The 15,411-nt window shown below is 62.8% G+C and overlaps 1 protein-coding gene across 4 annotated transcripts; it reads right to left on the bottom strand.

Annotated features, from left to right (window-relative positions):
• Positions 1–60: 60 nt before the first annotated feature.
• Positions 61–13,664, bottom strand: SLC19A1 (solute carrier family 19 member 1). 4 transcript variants are annotated; one of them, XM_058661210.1, is made up of 6 exons: positions 13,590–13,664; positions 10,156–10,442; positions 8,034–8,805; positions 7,752–7,944; positions 4,387–4,528; positions 61–476 (listed from the first exon to the last, which is right to left on the bottom strand). In XM_058661210.1, the coding sequence occupies exons 2-6, from the start codon at positions 10,390–10,392 to the stop codon at positions 255–257; spliced, it is 1,566 nt and encodes a 521-aa protein (XP_058517193.1). In that variant the 5' UTR covers positions 10,393–10,442; positions 13,590–13,664; the 3' UTR covers positions 61–254. The 4 variants fall into 4 exon arrangements, with proteins under 4 accessions (XP_058517193.1, XP_058517194.1, XP_058517191.1 ...); XM_058661211.1 differs by lacking the exon at positions 13,590–13,664 and adding an exon at positions 13,014–13,124 and having other exon boundaries at positions 10,152–10,442; XM_058661208.1 differs by lacking the exon at positions 13,590–13,664 and adding an exon at positions 13,014–13,124.
• Between the last annotated feature and the right edge of the window lie 1,747 nt (positions 13,665–15,411).

The raw sequence follows: 15,411 nt of genomic DNA, 5'->3' as shown, positions 1-15,411 counted from the left end.
AAAAAGACCAGCACGTTGTTCAAGTCGTTACCCAAGGATGTCACAGTTTGGTCAGGGCCTGTGCTAAAGTGCCCTGGGCTGGGCTCCATGCAGCGGCAGCCCTGTACAGGGCCAGCCTGTGGCCTCCAGAGGGGCTGCAGGAGTGTCCTTCGCAGCAAGGGCTCCGTGGTGCCTGGCCAGAGTTGGCCAGGGCTGCCTGCGCTGCGGGGAGAGACTGTTACACAGCTGAGGGTGGGCTGGGGTGTCCCAGAGGGTCAGGCCTTCACCTCACACAGGTCCATGCTCCGCTCGGTCCCTGGGGAGGAGGGGCGGGGCAGTGTCCAGCACGCATGGTCCTTGCGGTGGTTTCTCCGGGCTCTGCAGCTCCTGGGCCATTGGCACCGGTTGGTGGCAGCCATGTGCCACAGGAAGTCCAGCAGGGCCCCTAAGGCGTAGGCGATGGTCAGCACCAGGAAGTACCCGAAGTAGACTTTGAACTGCAAGAGAGTGGCCAGGTGGGGGGCTGGGATGCGGCTGCTTCAGCCGTCACTGCCCTGGGCGGCCGCAGAATCCCAGGAGGACCCATGAGGGTGAGCAGAATGCCCAGGGAGCTCAGCCTCACACAAGGCAGCCTCTCCCTCCCGTGACCCCACCTAGCTCTGCGGATGCCAGAGCTCCCAGGTGGTGCTCAAGGTCTGGGGCTGAGCCCACGCAATGCAGCGCAAACACAGGACCCTTCCTGAGTTGAGCGAGAGGCACCCCACCGCCCTCGCCAGGCTGCAGGGAGGACACTGCTGCTGGTGGCCAGCATGGGGCCCTGCCCAGGGCAGCGGCCTGGAGACATCAGCCGCCCACAGCAGGGGCTGAGCTCACAGCAGGGATGCAGCGAGGCACCACGAAATTGCACAGTGCTGCACACAGAGCAGGTGAACAGGAGCCCTAGGGAGATGGCGGCACAGGAGGTTGCGGGGAGCACTCCAGACCTGCAGGTCCGGGTGCCAAGAATCCAGGAGGACAAGCCCACAGCGCCACAGCCTTCCCCACCACGTGGCTCATCCACAGAAACTGCAACAGGGATACGCCACCGGCTCGCGGGTGAGATGCCACCTCCAGGAGGCAGAGGCAGTCAAGGTGTTGGGAGAGGAGGCTGTCCCAGCAGATCTGCCAGAAATCGTGGTGGTTCTCTGAACAGGGGAGTCGTGCTGGGACCAGTGTTGGATGCCATGGCCACACGAGGCTGCTCCACAGAGGGGAAAGCCCAAGAACGCCATGAGGGGATGAAACCAAAAAGTGACACCATGGCGCTGAACAAGGCGCTCCATGCAGCGTTTCCAGGAGCGCTTGGCTCAGCCCTGGATGGCCCAAGGTCGGCCTTGGCAAGCTAGTGTCCGAGCCAGAACCAGACCCAGGCACCCCAGCTGAAGGTGTAAGCTGAATACCCACTGCCTTCCAGAACCTTGTAACACACCTTTGTCCATGTGCCAGGGAAGACACGGTGACATCCAATGAGGCAGTATTTCTATACTGCAGATGTCAGAAAACACCAGATGCAGCCACAGGAAATGCACACTGAGCACGCCAGACACACCACTGACACAGGAAATGCACACTGAGCACGCCAGACACACCACTGACACAGGAAATGCACACCCAGCAGGCCAGACATGCCACCATGACACAGGAAATGCACACCGAGCACGCCAGACACGCCACCATGACACAGGAAACGTACACCGAGCACGCCAGACACGCCACCGTGACACAGGAAATGCGCACAAGGGAGACACAGGGCACGCACCAACATACACACACACACACACACACACACACACACACACCCCACACTGCAGCACAGGCAACAGAAAGGGAAGGACGAACGGCCAACCTGGGTCCTGAGGCGCAACCTACTGCGTTAAACACGGACAGGACGGGAGTCCGGGAGTTGGCCCCAAGGCTGTGCTCTCAGCATGCCCTCCTCGCCAGTCCTGCCCCCAGAACGCGTGCTCTGTCACAGAAGAATCTAACAAACCAGTGACAGGAGGAAGATGGGGAAGTCATCATGGGTCTCAGAGATCAGAAAGTAACCCAAAACTCAGCCCAGGAAGACGGAGCTGACCACCGACCACGTGGCTACAAGGGAGCCTCCAACCAGTCTCCATAGCTCTCGTCTCGAGAACTTTCTAGAAAGGACCAGAAACAAGGAAACCAAGCTGTTGCCTGTGCACTGCAGCAGGAAAGAGCCACGGAGCCAAACAGCACGGGTGCCCACCTGGGGTCCTAAGGAACCTACCCACGGCCTGCACATGACAGGGGGGGCCTGAAGGAACCTACCCACGGCCTGCACATGACAGGAGGGCCTGAAGGAACCTACCCACGGCCTGCACATGACAGAGGGCCACCTGGGGTCCAAAGGAACCTACAAAATCCTGCCATGGTAAAGCAGTCAGCATGGCCAAACTGGACCACATGAAAACAGCTGACCACGTGGAGAGTTAACCAGACACAGATGGCCACACCAACACAGTTAACCACATGGACACAGCCGGCCATGCAGAAAGTTAACCATGCGGACACAGCTCTGATCACATGAGCACACACCCACTGCTGTCGACCTGGCCCCGCAGGTGCACACTGGGCCTTAAGGAAGCCCACAGCAGACACCTGTGGAACCGAGGATAGGGGGCTCTGGACTGGTCGGCTCTCCTGGGACTGCAGGACAGTGAGCCAGTGTGAGCTGCCCATTGGCACAGCCATGGCTGACACAGACCCAGGACACTCCCCATGCCAAGCTGCTCCAGGCACAGCCAACACCACACAGAGTCTTGGTGTCAGCAAACCAGACTTGAAGCCAAGGCCACGGACTGCGGGCAACACTACAGCTGCCTGCCAAGGCCAACGCTGGCTCCAGGCCGAGCCCATGAGATGCCCACAGGAACTGTGTGCCATCCCGTGGGAGACCTGCATGGAGCTCCCGGCCGCTGTTGCAGACTGGCCCAGCCCAGCTACCGTGAGCATCCAGGCAGTGACCCACAGATGGAAGACGCCCGCGTCTCTCCGCCATTCCAATAGCTAAATGAACTCAAAGCATCTGGAAGTTCTCAGGCTTCACACCGTAACATGAGCCACCAGCAAGATCTGAATCCAGCAGTGGAACCCCAGCCAGAGAACGAAGCCCACCCACAGAAGTTTCCAGAACACAGAGGCACCGCATGGACCTCTGAGAGAAATGAAGAGAGGTGGAGGGGCGGCATATGCCACTGCTTTCCAGGGCAGTGGCTCCGCATCGACTTCCCACCCAGCTCCGACCTGCGGGCGAGGAGGCGGCCATGACAGCTTGGGGGCCGGGCCCCTGCACCCACAGAGGGCACCCGGATGGAGCTGCTGCCCAAGGCCTGGCCACTGCAGCCATTTGCAGAGTGAATTACTGAATGGAAGCATTCTCGCTCCCCGCTCACCACCCGTCCCCACCAGACACTCTCCTACAATTAAATACGATTTCTCACAAGAAACAAACGGACGATGAGAGGGAGCAAATCTCTAAGGATTCCTCATGAAACAGGAGCCCTTGCAGAGTGTGGGGGAGGGGCACACAGGCGCAGGGACACGGGGTGCAGACACACTGGGGTACATACACAGAGTGCAGAGACACACACACTGGGGGCACTGAGGGCAGCTGTGGTCCCTGCACGGTCGGAGTGCCCACTTCTGGGCTTGGCCAAGACATAGGAAGGACGGTGATCAGGACCCTGGGCCAGCCCCTCTCGCCTGCCACCTGTCCAGCATGCTTGGCCTCCCACGGGATTGACACTGACCCAGCCCAGGTGAAGGCCCCAACGCCTGGCACAGGCTGAGGACGGGGAAGGGCTGACCGCCCCCCAGGGATAGCCCCGTTGGTTCCTGGCAGCCACTGGCCTCAGGTGGACATGGCAGTCACAGGCCCACACAGGCTGGCCCTCCAGTCTCCTCAGAGTAGCCAGCCCACTGCAGAGGTGCCTGCCAGGTGGGCAAGACTGTCTCACCGGCCGAGGACACCTGTGTCCCCTGGTGGCCAGTGCCACGCCCCTCTGTGCTCGCATCTGCCAGCTGCAGCAGCCCTGACGCGACCTCGTTGACCCTACGGGGTGCACGCAAGGGACCCAGAGGCCCACGCCTGGGCCCAGGTAGGCAGCACGAGGTGGTGCCTGGCCAGGCAAAGGCGTGCTCGTAACTTACCTACCCAGTGCCCAGGTGAAACCCCACTCATCCTCATTGGCCCAGCGTGATCCAGCATGGCCCACAGGACAACCCGGCCTGCCTGTAGCTGGGTTCAGGTTAGGCGGGCATTGGGAGGCCCTGCAGGCCCAAGGCAGACCCTCCCTGATGGGAGACCGGGGGTCTCTCCTCCCTGATGGAGACCGCAGGGCCCACCTGCTCATGCACTTGCAGCCCGAGGCCGCGCTTGTCGGAGACGATGAGGGTGATGAGTGTCTTCAGGATGGTGGCCAGGAATGTGTTGATGCCAAAGAACAGGGCGCAGAGCTCCTTGGAGAGCGCGGATGCAATCTGGAACCTGGGCAGGAAGAACAGACAGTCAGCCTCCTGCAGGACAGCAGCCAACGCAAATATACCTGGAGACACGCTGAGCATGTCGCGAAATCCAACCCTGGGACCCAGGGCACAGCCCTGTCCCCACTGGGCAGCTGCTCCACTTCCCATCCAGCTCCCTGTTCATGTGCCTGGGAAAGCAGTGGGGGGCTGCCCAAGTCCTCAGTGCCCCTGCACCCATGCAGGAGACCCAGAGGAAGCTCTGGGCTCCTGGCTATGCCCTGGTCCAGCCCCGGGCAGGAACTGGGCTCAGGTGAGGAATGAGCAATAGCTGAGCTCTGTGGCAGGTGGGGGGTGAGGGGGAATGGGGGTGCCCCTAGCAGGAACAGTTGTCCTGAAACAACCCAGGCACTAGAGGGTTGAACTGCTCATCCCAGCCTGCCATGGAGTACAGCCAAGGCCAGGACACACACAAGCACAGGAGGAAGCACCAAGGAGAAGCAGGCTGAGGCGGCTGGCTACTCCCAGGCCAAAAAGGGAGGGAGGCCGGGCCTAGGGAATCCCCGGAAGAGGAGCCAGAAGTACCAAGGAACCCAGGATAGAAAGCAGGCAGCTGTGTGTGGGGTGTATGTGCAGTGATGGTGTGTGTGTGTAGCGATGGTGTGTGGTGTGTATGTATGCAGTGGTGGCTGTGGTGTGTGTGTGTGTGTGTGTATGTAGTGGTTGTGTGGTGTATGTAGTGGTTGTGTGTGTGTGTGTGTGCAGTGGTGATGATGATGTGTGTGTATGCAGTGGTGGCTGTGGTTGGTGTGTGTGTGTAGTGGTGGCTGTGGTGTGTGTGTGTGTGTAGTGGTGGCTGTGGTGTGTGTGTGTGTAGTGGTGGCTGTGGTGTGTGTGTGTAGTGGTGGCTGTGGTGTGTGTGTGTAGTGGTGGCTGTGGTGTGTGTGTGTAGAGGTGGCTGTGGTGTGTGTGTGTGTGTAGTGGTGGCTGTGGTGTGTGTGTGTGTAGTGGTGGCTGTGGTGTGTGTGTGTGTGTGTAGTGGTGGCTGTGGTGTGTGTGTGTGTGTGTAGAGGTGGCTGTGGTGTGTGTGTGTGTGTGTAGAGGTGGCTGTGGTGTGTGTGTGTGTGTAGTGGTGGCTGTGGTGTGTGTGTGTGTGTAGTGGTGGCTGTGGTGTGTGTGTGTGTGTAGTGGTGGCTGTGGTGTGTGTGTGTGTGCAGTGGTGGCTGTGGTGTGTGTGTGTGTAGTGGTGGCTGTGGTGTGTGTGTGTGTAGTGGTGGCTGTGGTGTGTGTGTGTGTAGAGGTGGCTGTGGTGTGTGTGTGTGTGTGTAGTGGTGGCTGTGGTGTGTGTGTGTGTATGTAGTGGTTGTGTGGTGTGTGTAGTGGTTGTGTGTGTGTGTGTGTGTGCAGTGGTGATGATGATGTGTGTGTATGCAGTGGTGGCTGTGGTTGGTGTGTGTGTGTAGTGGTGGCTGTGGTGTGTGTGTGTAGTGGTGGCTGTGGTGTGTGTGTGTAGAGGTGGCTGTGGTGTGTGTGTGTAGTGGTGGCTGTGGTGTGTGTGTGTAGAGGTGGCTGTGGTGTGTGTGTGTGTAGTGGTGGCTGTGGTGTGTGTGTGTGTAGTGGTGGCTGTGGTGTGTGTGTGTGTGTAGTGGTGGCTGTGGTGTGTGTGTGTGTGTAGAGGTGGCTGTGGTGTGTGTGTGTGTAGAGGTGGCTGTGGTGTGTGTGTGTGTAGTGGTGGCTGTGGTGTGTGTGTGTGTGTAGTGGTGGCTGTGGTGTGTGTGTGTGTAGTGGTGGCTGTGGTGTGTGTGTGTGTGTAGAGGTGGCTGTGGTGTGTGTGTGTGTAGAGGTGGCTGTGGTGTGTGTGTGTGTGTAGTGGTGGCTGTGGTGTGTGTGTGTGTGTAGTGGTGGCTGTGGTGTGTGTGTGTGTGTAGTGGTGGCTGTGGTGTGTGTGTGTGTCTGTAGTGGTGGCTGTGGTGTGTGTGTGTAGAGGTGGCTGTGGTGTGTGTGTGTGTGCAGTGGTGGCTGTGGTGTGTGTGTGTAGTGGTGGCTGTGGTGTGTGTGTGTGTGTAGTGGCTGTGGTGTGTGTGTGTGTGTGTGTAGTGGTGGCTGTGGTGTGTGTGTGTAGTGGTGGCTGTGGTGTGTGTGTTAGTGGTGGCTGTGGTGTGTGTGTGTAGAGGTGGCTGTGGTGTGTGTGTGTATGTAGTGGTTGTGTGGTGTGTGTAGTGGTTGTGTGTGTGTGTGTGCAGTGGTGATGATGATGTGTGTGTGTGTAGTGGTGGCTGTGGTGTGTGTGTGTGTGTGTAGTGGTGGCTGTGGTGTGTGTGTGTAGTGGTGGCTGTGGTGTGTGTGTGTGTGTGTAGTGGTGGCTGTGGTGTGTGTGTGTGTGTAGTGGTGGCTGTGGTGTGTGTATGTAGTGGCTGTGGTGTGTGTGTGTGTAGTGGCGGCTGTGGTGTGTGTGTGTGTAGTGGCTGTGTGGTGTGTGTGCAGTGGTGGCTGTGGTGTGTGTGTGTGTGTAGTGGCTGTGGGGTGTGTGTGTGTATGTAGTGGTTGTGTGGTGTGTGTGTGCAGTGGTGGCTGTGGTGTGTGTGTATGTAGTGGTGGCTGTGGTGTGTGTGTGTGTGTAGTGGCGGCTGTAGTGTGTGTAGTGATGGCTGTGGTGTGTGTGTGTGTGTAGTGGCTGTGGGGTGTGTGTATGTAGTGGTTGTGTGGTGTGTGTGCAGTGGTGGCTGTGGTGTGTGTGTGTGTAGTGGCTGTGGGGTGTGTGTGTGTATGTAGTGGTTGTGTGGTGTGTGTGCAGTGGTGGCTGTGGTGTGTGTGTGTGTAGTGGCTGTGGGGTGTGTGTGTCTAGTGGTGGCTGTGGTGAGTGTGTGTATGTAGTGGTGGCTGTGGTGTGTGTGTGTGTGTAGTGGCGGCTGTAGTGTGTGTAGTGATGGCTGTGGTGTGTGTTCATATGCAGATGACAGGTGTGCACACATGCTGCACGAGCCTGCATGCTTCTCCCCTCAGCCCCATCAGGGCCTCAGGAACATGTGTATGTGGACTGTGGCACCAAGACCAGGGTGCCAGGCGAGAAGAGAGCCAGAGGGTCTGGGAAGGCAAGGCAGGGTGCCCCGTCAGGTGCTGCGACGGCCGCGGGTGGAGACCGCTGGCTCCCTGGCACCTGGGCAGAGGGCAGCTGGAACTGGATCAGGTCAAAGTGGGAGTGTGGGGAGGACGGGGATGGGACCTTCAGAAGGCCCTTCTGTACTCACGTGGCAATGGGCACCAGGAACTGGTAGGCCCCGCGGAACAGCACAAACGTGGCATAGCAGAGCCAGATGTTATACGTGTTCATCATGATGCAGATGAGCCCAGCCTGAAAGGCGGTGACACCCGCGATGACCAGCTTCGCCCACAGCGCCCAGCGGATCTTCACGAAGCCAGCAGTGAAGGATGTGGCGGCCCCTGAGGGGAGGCGGGACTCAGGACCCGACAGGGCAGAGGGCAGGTGCTGGGGCGAGGGGAGCCTGGGGGGGCAGCGCGGCCCCACGTACCCAGCAGCGTGGAGGTGGCATCGGCAGCGCCGTTGTAGCTGTGGCTAACGCCGGTGAGCCGGTCAACCTCATTCCACCAGATGTGCACGTAGTAGACGATGAGGTAGTAGCCGGCCGAGTTGAAGACCCACCACAGGGACCAGAGGCGGAGCTGCGGCTGCCGCAGGCCGATTCCCAGCTCCCGCAGCATGCGCACCAGCACGCAGTCCCGGAAGGCCACCAGTGCCTGTTCCAGCTTGCCACCCGCCCGTGGGCCCGGGCCAGGGCCAGGGCATATCTGGGCCAGTTCTGCAGGCGTGGCCCCACAGGTGGGCGCCGGGCGGTGGAAGAAGAGGCTGCGCCGGGGCCGTTTGAGGAAGAGGGCGAGGACCAGGCTGAAGACGAGGAAGGCCAGCGAGACAGTGTTGAGCACGCTGAAGGTGACCCGGGCCACAGTGACCAGCAGCTGGCCCAGCACGGAGCTGGTGAAGACGCCCAGCAGCACGGCGGTCCGCGAGTAGCCAGCCATGCGCTGGTAGCGGGCGGGGCTGACCAGGGAGAAGATGTAGGAGGAGTAGGCGACGCGGGCGGCCATGGTCACGCCGTAGCAGAGCTCCATGAGCTGCATGTGCAGAACCGAGCGGCCCAGCAGCAGCAGCAGCCACACGCCGATGAAGCTGAGCACCTGCAGCACCAGGACGGGCGTGTAGCGCAGCAGGTCCGTCAGCAGGAAGACCGGCACCAGCACCGCCATGTACGAGTAGGACAACACGGGCAGGATCTCGTTGGTGACCTGCAGCAGGGAGGGCGGGCCGTGAGCAGGGCTGAGTGCTGGTGGCTGGGGGCGCGCTCTGTCCTGGCAGCCTCCCCCTGCCTCCCTGGGACGCCTGGCATCAGGTAACAGCATGCAGGTGCAGGACTGGTCTGTAGCAGACCAAGCCCCCAGGGCCTGGAAAGAGGCTGTAGCAGAAGTCACCATGGACAACTGGGGACTCAGAGGGACAGCAGGGCCAGGTCAAAGGCAGCTGGACCAGCAGCTGGCTGTGTGCAGGGGGTCAGCAGAAAGGGACTCAGCAAGGGCCAGCTGCCCAGGTCGGGCATGACAGAGCGGGGCAGCTCTCTGCACTGCTCCAGCCAGGGGTGGCGTCTCAGCCACACGCCATAGCTAGGCTCCATCCCACACAACCCCAGGGCCAGGGAGGGAGACTCACAGCTGCAGGGGTAGTGTGGGGCACCTGGGCTGCGCCCTGGACCTGGTCCCGACTCCAGCTACTGCTCACTGGGACAGCTGGGTGCCTTGTCTTTTACGTGACATGGAGAGCGATTATGATTATAGCAGGTCGTAAGTGACAGTCTCATCTCTGCCACGCGGGTGGACCCGCCCAGCCCCGGGGGATAGCGGCCTGACAGGCACTGCCACCTGCATCTGGGGGAGCTGGCTGCATGCCGTAGGGGCAGCAGGAGCACTCCCTGGGGGTCAGCAGTCAACTCCAGCCCAGGTCAGTTGGACCCTGGCCCACCCCAAGGCTTCTGGAACATTCCTTGAACCAGTCCCCTGAGGACAGGAATGCGGCCCGCACAGGCCCAGCCCTGCCTACCCCTCAATCCTGCACACAGCTGCCAGAAGGTACATGGCAAGATGCCATGGCCAGGGGCCTCCTCGGCACCCCAGGCCTCACTGGGAAACGACCTGGCTGAGCTGGGCAGGGCCAGCACGGTCACACTGCATCACGGGGGCTGCCACTGGGCTCCACAGCTCTAGTCGCGAGGGGGAGAGGCTGCACCCCTGGCCAGCACAGGCTGGGGGCAGGGGCGTCTGAGCGGGTGGGCTGCAGGCACAGCTTGCCCCCACACTGCTTCGCGGGGACACAGCCAGGCCAGGAAGGACTCCCTCCAGGTGTGCCTGGCCCTGCTGCCCCCACAGAACATTGCTGACCTGTTTGTTCTAAGGCCTCATCAGGACCCTCTGGAGCTGCCAAGTCTCTGCTGGACGCTGCGGCTGGCCCAGGACTGTCACCGGCACAGCTGGGCAGCGGGCCTGAGGAGTGGGGGTGGGGAGGCGTCCCCAGTCAACACACACACAGCCCCAGCAGGGACCCACGAGCCCGCTGCAAGGACACAGGGCCCAGCCTGACGTACGTGCCTGCGCCCGCGTGAAGTTCTTGTCGGGCCCCAGCAGGTAGGGCGTGATGAAGCTCTCCCCGGGCCGCATCTGTGCCATGAAGCCGTAGAAACACAGGTAGAACACCAGACAGTGCCAGGACCGCAGCTCGCGGCTCGGCTCGGGCTCGGACACGGGGTCCGACGTGGGGTCCGGCTCAGGGTCTGACTTGAGGGCCAACTTGGGGTCTGACTTGGGGTCCTCGCTGGATGGCGCCATGCTGCTTGAGGCTCCGGGCCGTGCCAAGGGGCATGCGGGAGCCGGTCCACCTGGAAGGAAGGGCACAGTGAGGAAGGCCACAGCCCCAGCCCATGTGCCGCAGCTGGACCGAGCCCAGGCTGGCACCACCTCCAGGGTCTCTGAGGCCAAAGCACACGGAAGCCACCAAGGGGGAGCTGGAGTACTCAGGAAGCCAGATTAGCTCACTGACCTCATCAGACAGATGCACAGGGTTAAACCTCCAGTTTGGGCGGGGAAGGCCAGAGTGCAGCAGCAGCTGCCGGGTCGGGGCCTCTGGGCAGCAGATTCTGCACCAGGGTTCAGCAGTGAGTGGCTGGACATGCGAGCCACACACAGGGGACCAACCCCTCCTGGGAGTCCAGCCCTGAGTGATGCTGCAGAGGAAGCCAGAAGGGCCCTATGGGGTCCAACAGCACCCAGGAAGGAGACTGAGGCTCAGGCAGGGATGACAGAGCACCCAGCACAGGTCCTGACAGAACCCAGGGGCCCTGGGGCCTGGGAGGTGGCAGGTCCCTAGAGAGAAGCAGCCAGAAGCTGGGCTAGGAGACAGAGCTGGCACCCCAAAGCACCTGAACATCCAAGACTGGCAAAGGCAAGGTCCCCGTGACTTCCAGAGCCCATCTTGTCCCCCAGCTGCGTGTCCACTGGCCTGCCCAGGGGAGGGGCTCACATGCCAGTAGGCCCGGTGGGCAGAGGCACAACCATCAAGGGAGTGATCTGTTGTGGAACTACCCCTTCCATTACAGGATGCTGTGTGCCAGGCTCGCAGATAAGGCCCACCAAAATGCAACCTGTCAGGTGTCCGCCTCGGCTCAGGGGCAACAGGCCTGCCCAGGACAGGCAGTACTGCCTGCTCAGAACCCATCCAAGCTGGCAGAGTTCCCGCCCCATGTGGCCCAGGCACCCCATGTGGGAGGGAGCCCCCCAGAACTGCCAGGCCCCAGCCGGCCCACCCTCCCCAGGTACCCCGCGTGGGAGGGAGCCCCCAGGCCTGCCAGGCCCCTGCCGGCCCACCCTCCCCAGGTACCCCATGTGGGAGGGGGCCTCCAGGCCTGCCAGGCCCCTGCCGGCCCACCCTCCCCAGGTACCCCATGTGGGAGGGAGCCCCCAGGCCTGCCAGGCCCCTGCTAGCCTACTCTCCCCAGGTGCCCCACGTGGGAGGGAGCCCCCCAGAACTGCCAGGCCCCAGCCGGCCCACCCTTCCCAGGTACCCCACGTGGGAGGGAGCCCCCAGGCCTGCCAGGCCCCTGCCAGCCCGCCCTCCCCAGGCTCAGTGTAGAAAAGCAGGAGCAACAAGGGGTGCTGCAGGAAGCAGGAGGTGAGGGAGGGTCCTGGGAAGCCCTGCAGAGGACTCCCACTGCCTGGGCCAGCCGCACACCATCCACTTGGGTTGGGGGGGTGACGGCGGGGAGGGGTTCTCTGCTCCGTGTGCCCGCCCTGACGCAGCAGGTCTGGGAACAGCCAGGATGCTGCCCTCCAGCTGCCCCCAGGTAACCCAGAGGGCACTGGCCACACCTGGGGAGGAGGGATGGCTCTGCCCAGTGCCTGCAGACTAGAGCTGGCCTGGGCACGGGTCCAGACCCCCTGGAGCAGCAGGGACAGGCTGCACTGACAGAGCACCCAGGAGCCTCAGTGTCTCCCAGCTGACCCACCCTGAGCCTGCCCCTCCGCCTTGGGAGGGCTTGGGCTCTGACAGGCGCTCAGCTGGCCTCCTCTGGGGCTGCACAGGGCCCTGTCGGCCCAGGGATGTGGGTGCCCGCAGGCTTCCAGCTGCTGTGCAAGCAGGGTCAGGCCCCGCTCCCACAGAGAGCAAGCACCAATGAGACCTGGCAGGCAGGGCAGGGGCAGCCATGGACCCCCCGTCCCCCAGGACCAGGCAGTCTCCAACCACCCTCCCTGGCAGCAGGTGGAGAACACAGTGGAGGGAGACCTGTTGGATTGGAGTGGGGCAGCAGAGGTGAACCCCAGGCTGGACGTGCACCTCCCTCCCCCCTCCCCATCTCTCAGGGCAGCTTCCCTGCCAGGGGTCAGCTCCACACACAAGCAACAAAACCCCAGGGTGGAAAGACACCCCTTAGGCTGCTCAAGGATGGAAACGCAGGCTGCCCCGTCAGCAGAACAGGTGCACCGCCCCCCTCCCGCTCCACCTGCAAAGAACTTGAAGCCAACTCCGCCGAGCCGACTCCACTCTGCAGCTGGCTCCCGGCCAGCTCTCCGGGCAGGCCTGACACCCCACCGGACACACTGGGATGGACCCGGGGTCCTGTGCTCCTGGTCACCTGATCCCACCCAGTCCCACCTCCCCCCACACAGGGCAGAAAGCAGGCAGGAGGTCAGACCTGGTATCTCCCACCACCCTCTCTGGCAACTGCCCCCACTCACGCCCTTGGGGAGGGCCAGGGCCAGCTGTTGGCCAACGCAAGCAACACCCTCCCCTCGGGGCACGGGCTGAGAGGTTCCGGAGCGCTCAGCACACCTGGAGAAGGAATGCAAGCGGCCTGGCCCCAATTCCAAACCCAGAGCTCGGGCCAACGTAGCCCCCCACCCCCCGCAAGTGAATTAGAGCCACCCGAGCAAGGAAAGCAAGCCGCGATGCGAACCCAAACGCGGCGCCGCTCCCTGGCCGCCAGCGCCGGGCAGCAGGCGAGACGCCATTCGGGTTCCGGGCTGCAGGAGGGTGGGCGCTTGTCGGCCCGCCTTTCGGGAGCTCGGAGAGCGGGGCAGCTCGAGGCCTTTATCCCGCCCCTGCCCCAGAAGGCGGGCTCCACGCACAGCCGGCCTCCGAGAGCGGGCACAGGCGGGGGCACCGGCCACGTGAGGGACCACGTGGTGCCCTCCGAGCCGCCTTTCGCGCTGCGCGGACCGCTAGCCAGCTTTCCCACGCGGGCGCGTGGGCGGCCCCGGAACGCGGCGCGGCGCCAGGAACTTGGCCTGGAGGAAGTCGTTCTGCGGCCGACAGAACCCCGCCCGGAGCGCCCTGGACCCGCGCCCGGCTCGGCACGCGCCCCCCGCCGCCGGCGGCCCGGCCAAAGGGGAGCCCACCGGGGGGAGCCGCACCGGGGGGAGCCTCCGCGCTGCAGCCCCAGCCCCGCGGGCGCAGCCAGACGCCAGCCCGCGCCCCGGCCTTGACGCGGGGGTCTCGGCACCCTGCAGACCCCGCCGTGCCGGCGCTGTACCTGGACTCCTGCAGGCGGCCTCGCGCGCGCCCCGGCGGACTACAGGAACCAGAAGGCGGCGCGGCGGGCGCGCGGTCAGCCGGGACGGGGGCAGGGGCGGGGACTCGGGCCGCGTCCTCGGCGCCCCGGCGCAGCCCCGGCCCGCCCTCCGCGGCCACCTGCGCCCTGCGGGCAGCTGCGGTGGGGAGAGGAGCCCCGCGGGGAGCTTGGCTGGGAAGCCCTGGGCCTGCAAGCCACGTCCTCCGGCCGCCCTGACCTGGAGTGCAGCTGCCCCTGGGGTCTCTGGCCTCTGCCCCGCTGGGTGTCCAGGGCGGACTGTGGCCAGCCGGGGTGGTGGCCTGGGTGGCTGCAGGAGGCGGGGCGGGCCTGGAGGGGGTCAGGAGCTTGTTGGGGAGGGGAGCCCAGTGAGCCTGTAGAGAGGTGGGTTAGAGTTGGGCAAGTCTTCCCAACACCGTGTCCGGTCTTAGCAGCCTGCAGTGTGCACGGAGCCACAGGACTCCGTTTCCAGAAGTTTCTAGAATGCCTGCGCCAAGCCCTTGGGCTGTGGGTTGTGCGGCTCCGCCTCCACGGCGCAGCAGGTGCTGGTGCCCCGAGCTCCTGCGAGCCTCCAGGGGACACGAGGCAGGGAGCTCCGTCAGTGACCCGAGACTGACCCCACCATCCCAGACCCAGTGCCACCTGCTTACCTGGGTCTGCCTTAAACCTCCCGAGCCTCAGCCCCCTCAAGGCCCACTAGCCTAATTCAGTTAGTGCCCTTCAGGTTTAAACTGTGCGCTCACCAGTCCGCTGAGGCATTTATCCCTGGCGTCCCCCTACAGCCACACCTGCCAGTCCCTGCCCTGGCACTCCCCACACCCACCTCCAGGCTGGAAAGGTGCCCTGCCCTTTGTTCCCTGTCTTGTCTCTCTCTGTCTCTCTTCTCTGTCTCTCTTTGTCTCTGTCTCCCTGTCTTGTCTCTCTCTTTCTCTCTCTCTCTCTCCCTCTCCCTCTCTCAGCTCTCCTCTTCTCTTTGTCTCTCATCTCACGCTCTGTCTCTCTCTTCCTGCCTTATCTCTGCTCTGCTCACTGTCTGCCTGCCCCACGCTACCTCCCTCGCTGACAGAAAGCCTGTCGCGTGGCTCAGTTGCTGTGTCTGGCATCTTGGCTTTGTGGGGAAAAGCTCACGGTCATCTGTGGAGTGTGTATCCAATCCTGGCTGTTGTATCCACCTGAGCTTGCGGTGGGCCAGTCACAGGTACCAGGGCGAGGGTGTGTGGGTGCCCACAGGACACAGTCAGGGTACCCTGTGGTCTGCAGCCACCCGTCCCCAGGCCCAGCTCCTCCTGCAGGCCCCCTCTTCCCTCCAGTGACAAGCATCTGGCATGGTGCTGGCTCCTGGCATCGCACTGCCGGGTCCAGTGATTTTGGAGCTAATGTGTTCAGGCTGGCGTGGCAGGGCTGGAGGGGTCAGGGTCTCTGGTGAGTCCCAGCTGCTCTACTTCTGTGGCCCCCAGGAGGCCACCGGAGTGCCCTGGTTTCAGCCAGCGCAACCCTGGCTGTTGTGGGGCTCTGCCAGGTGGACCCGGCAGGCACTGCTTTGCTGTGTGAGCATACACATTTATTTAATATGTTCACGAGCAAATATCTTTAAAACAGGCTGGCAAGTTAAGCTTCTGCCTGCATTTGTATCCTATGTGGATGCTGGTTCGTGTCCCGGCTGCTCCACTCCCCATCCAGCTCCCTGCTAGTGGCCTGGGCTGCAGCAGAGGGCCCCTGCACCTGCCTGGGAGACCCAGAAGACGTTCCTGGCTTCAGCCTGGTCCAGCTCTGGCCATTGCCAATC

Source organism: Ochotona princeps, chromosome 3 (assembly GCF_030435755.1).
Source record: "Ochotona princeps isolate mOchPri1 chromosome 3, mOchPri1.hap1, whole genome shotgun sequence".
Taxonomy (NCBI): Eukaryota; Metazoa; Chordata; class Mammalia; order Lagomorpha; family Ochotonidae; genus Ochotona; species Ochotona princeps.
Note: the sequence above shows the minus strand (reverse complement) of the source record. Positions and strands in the feature narration are given on the sequence as shown.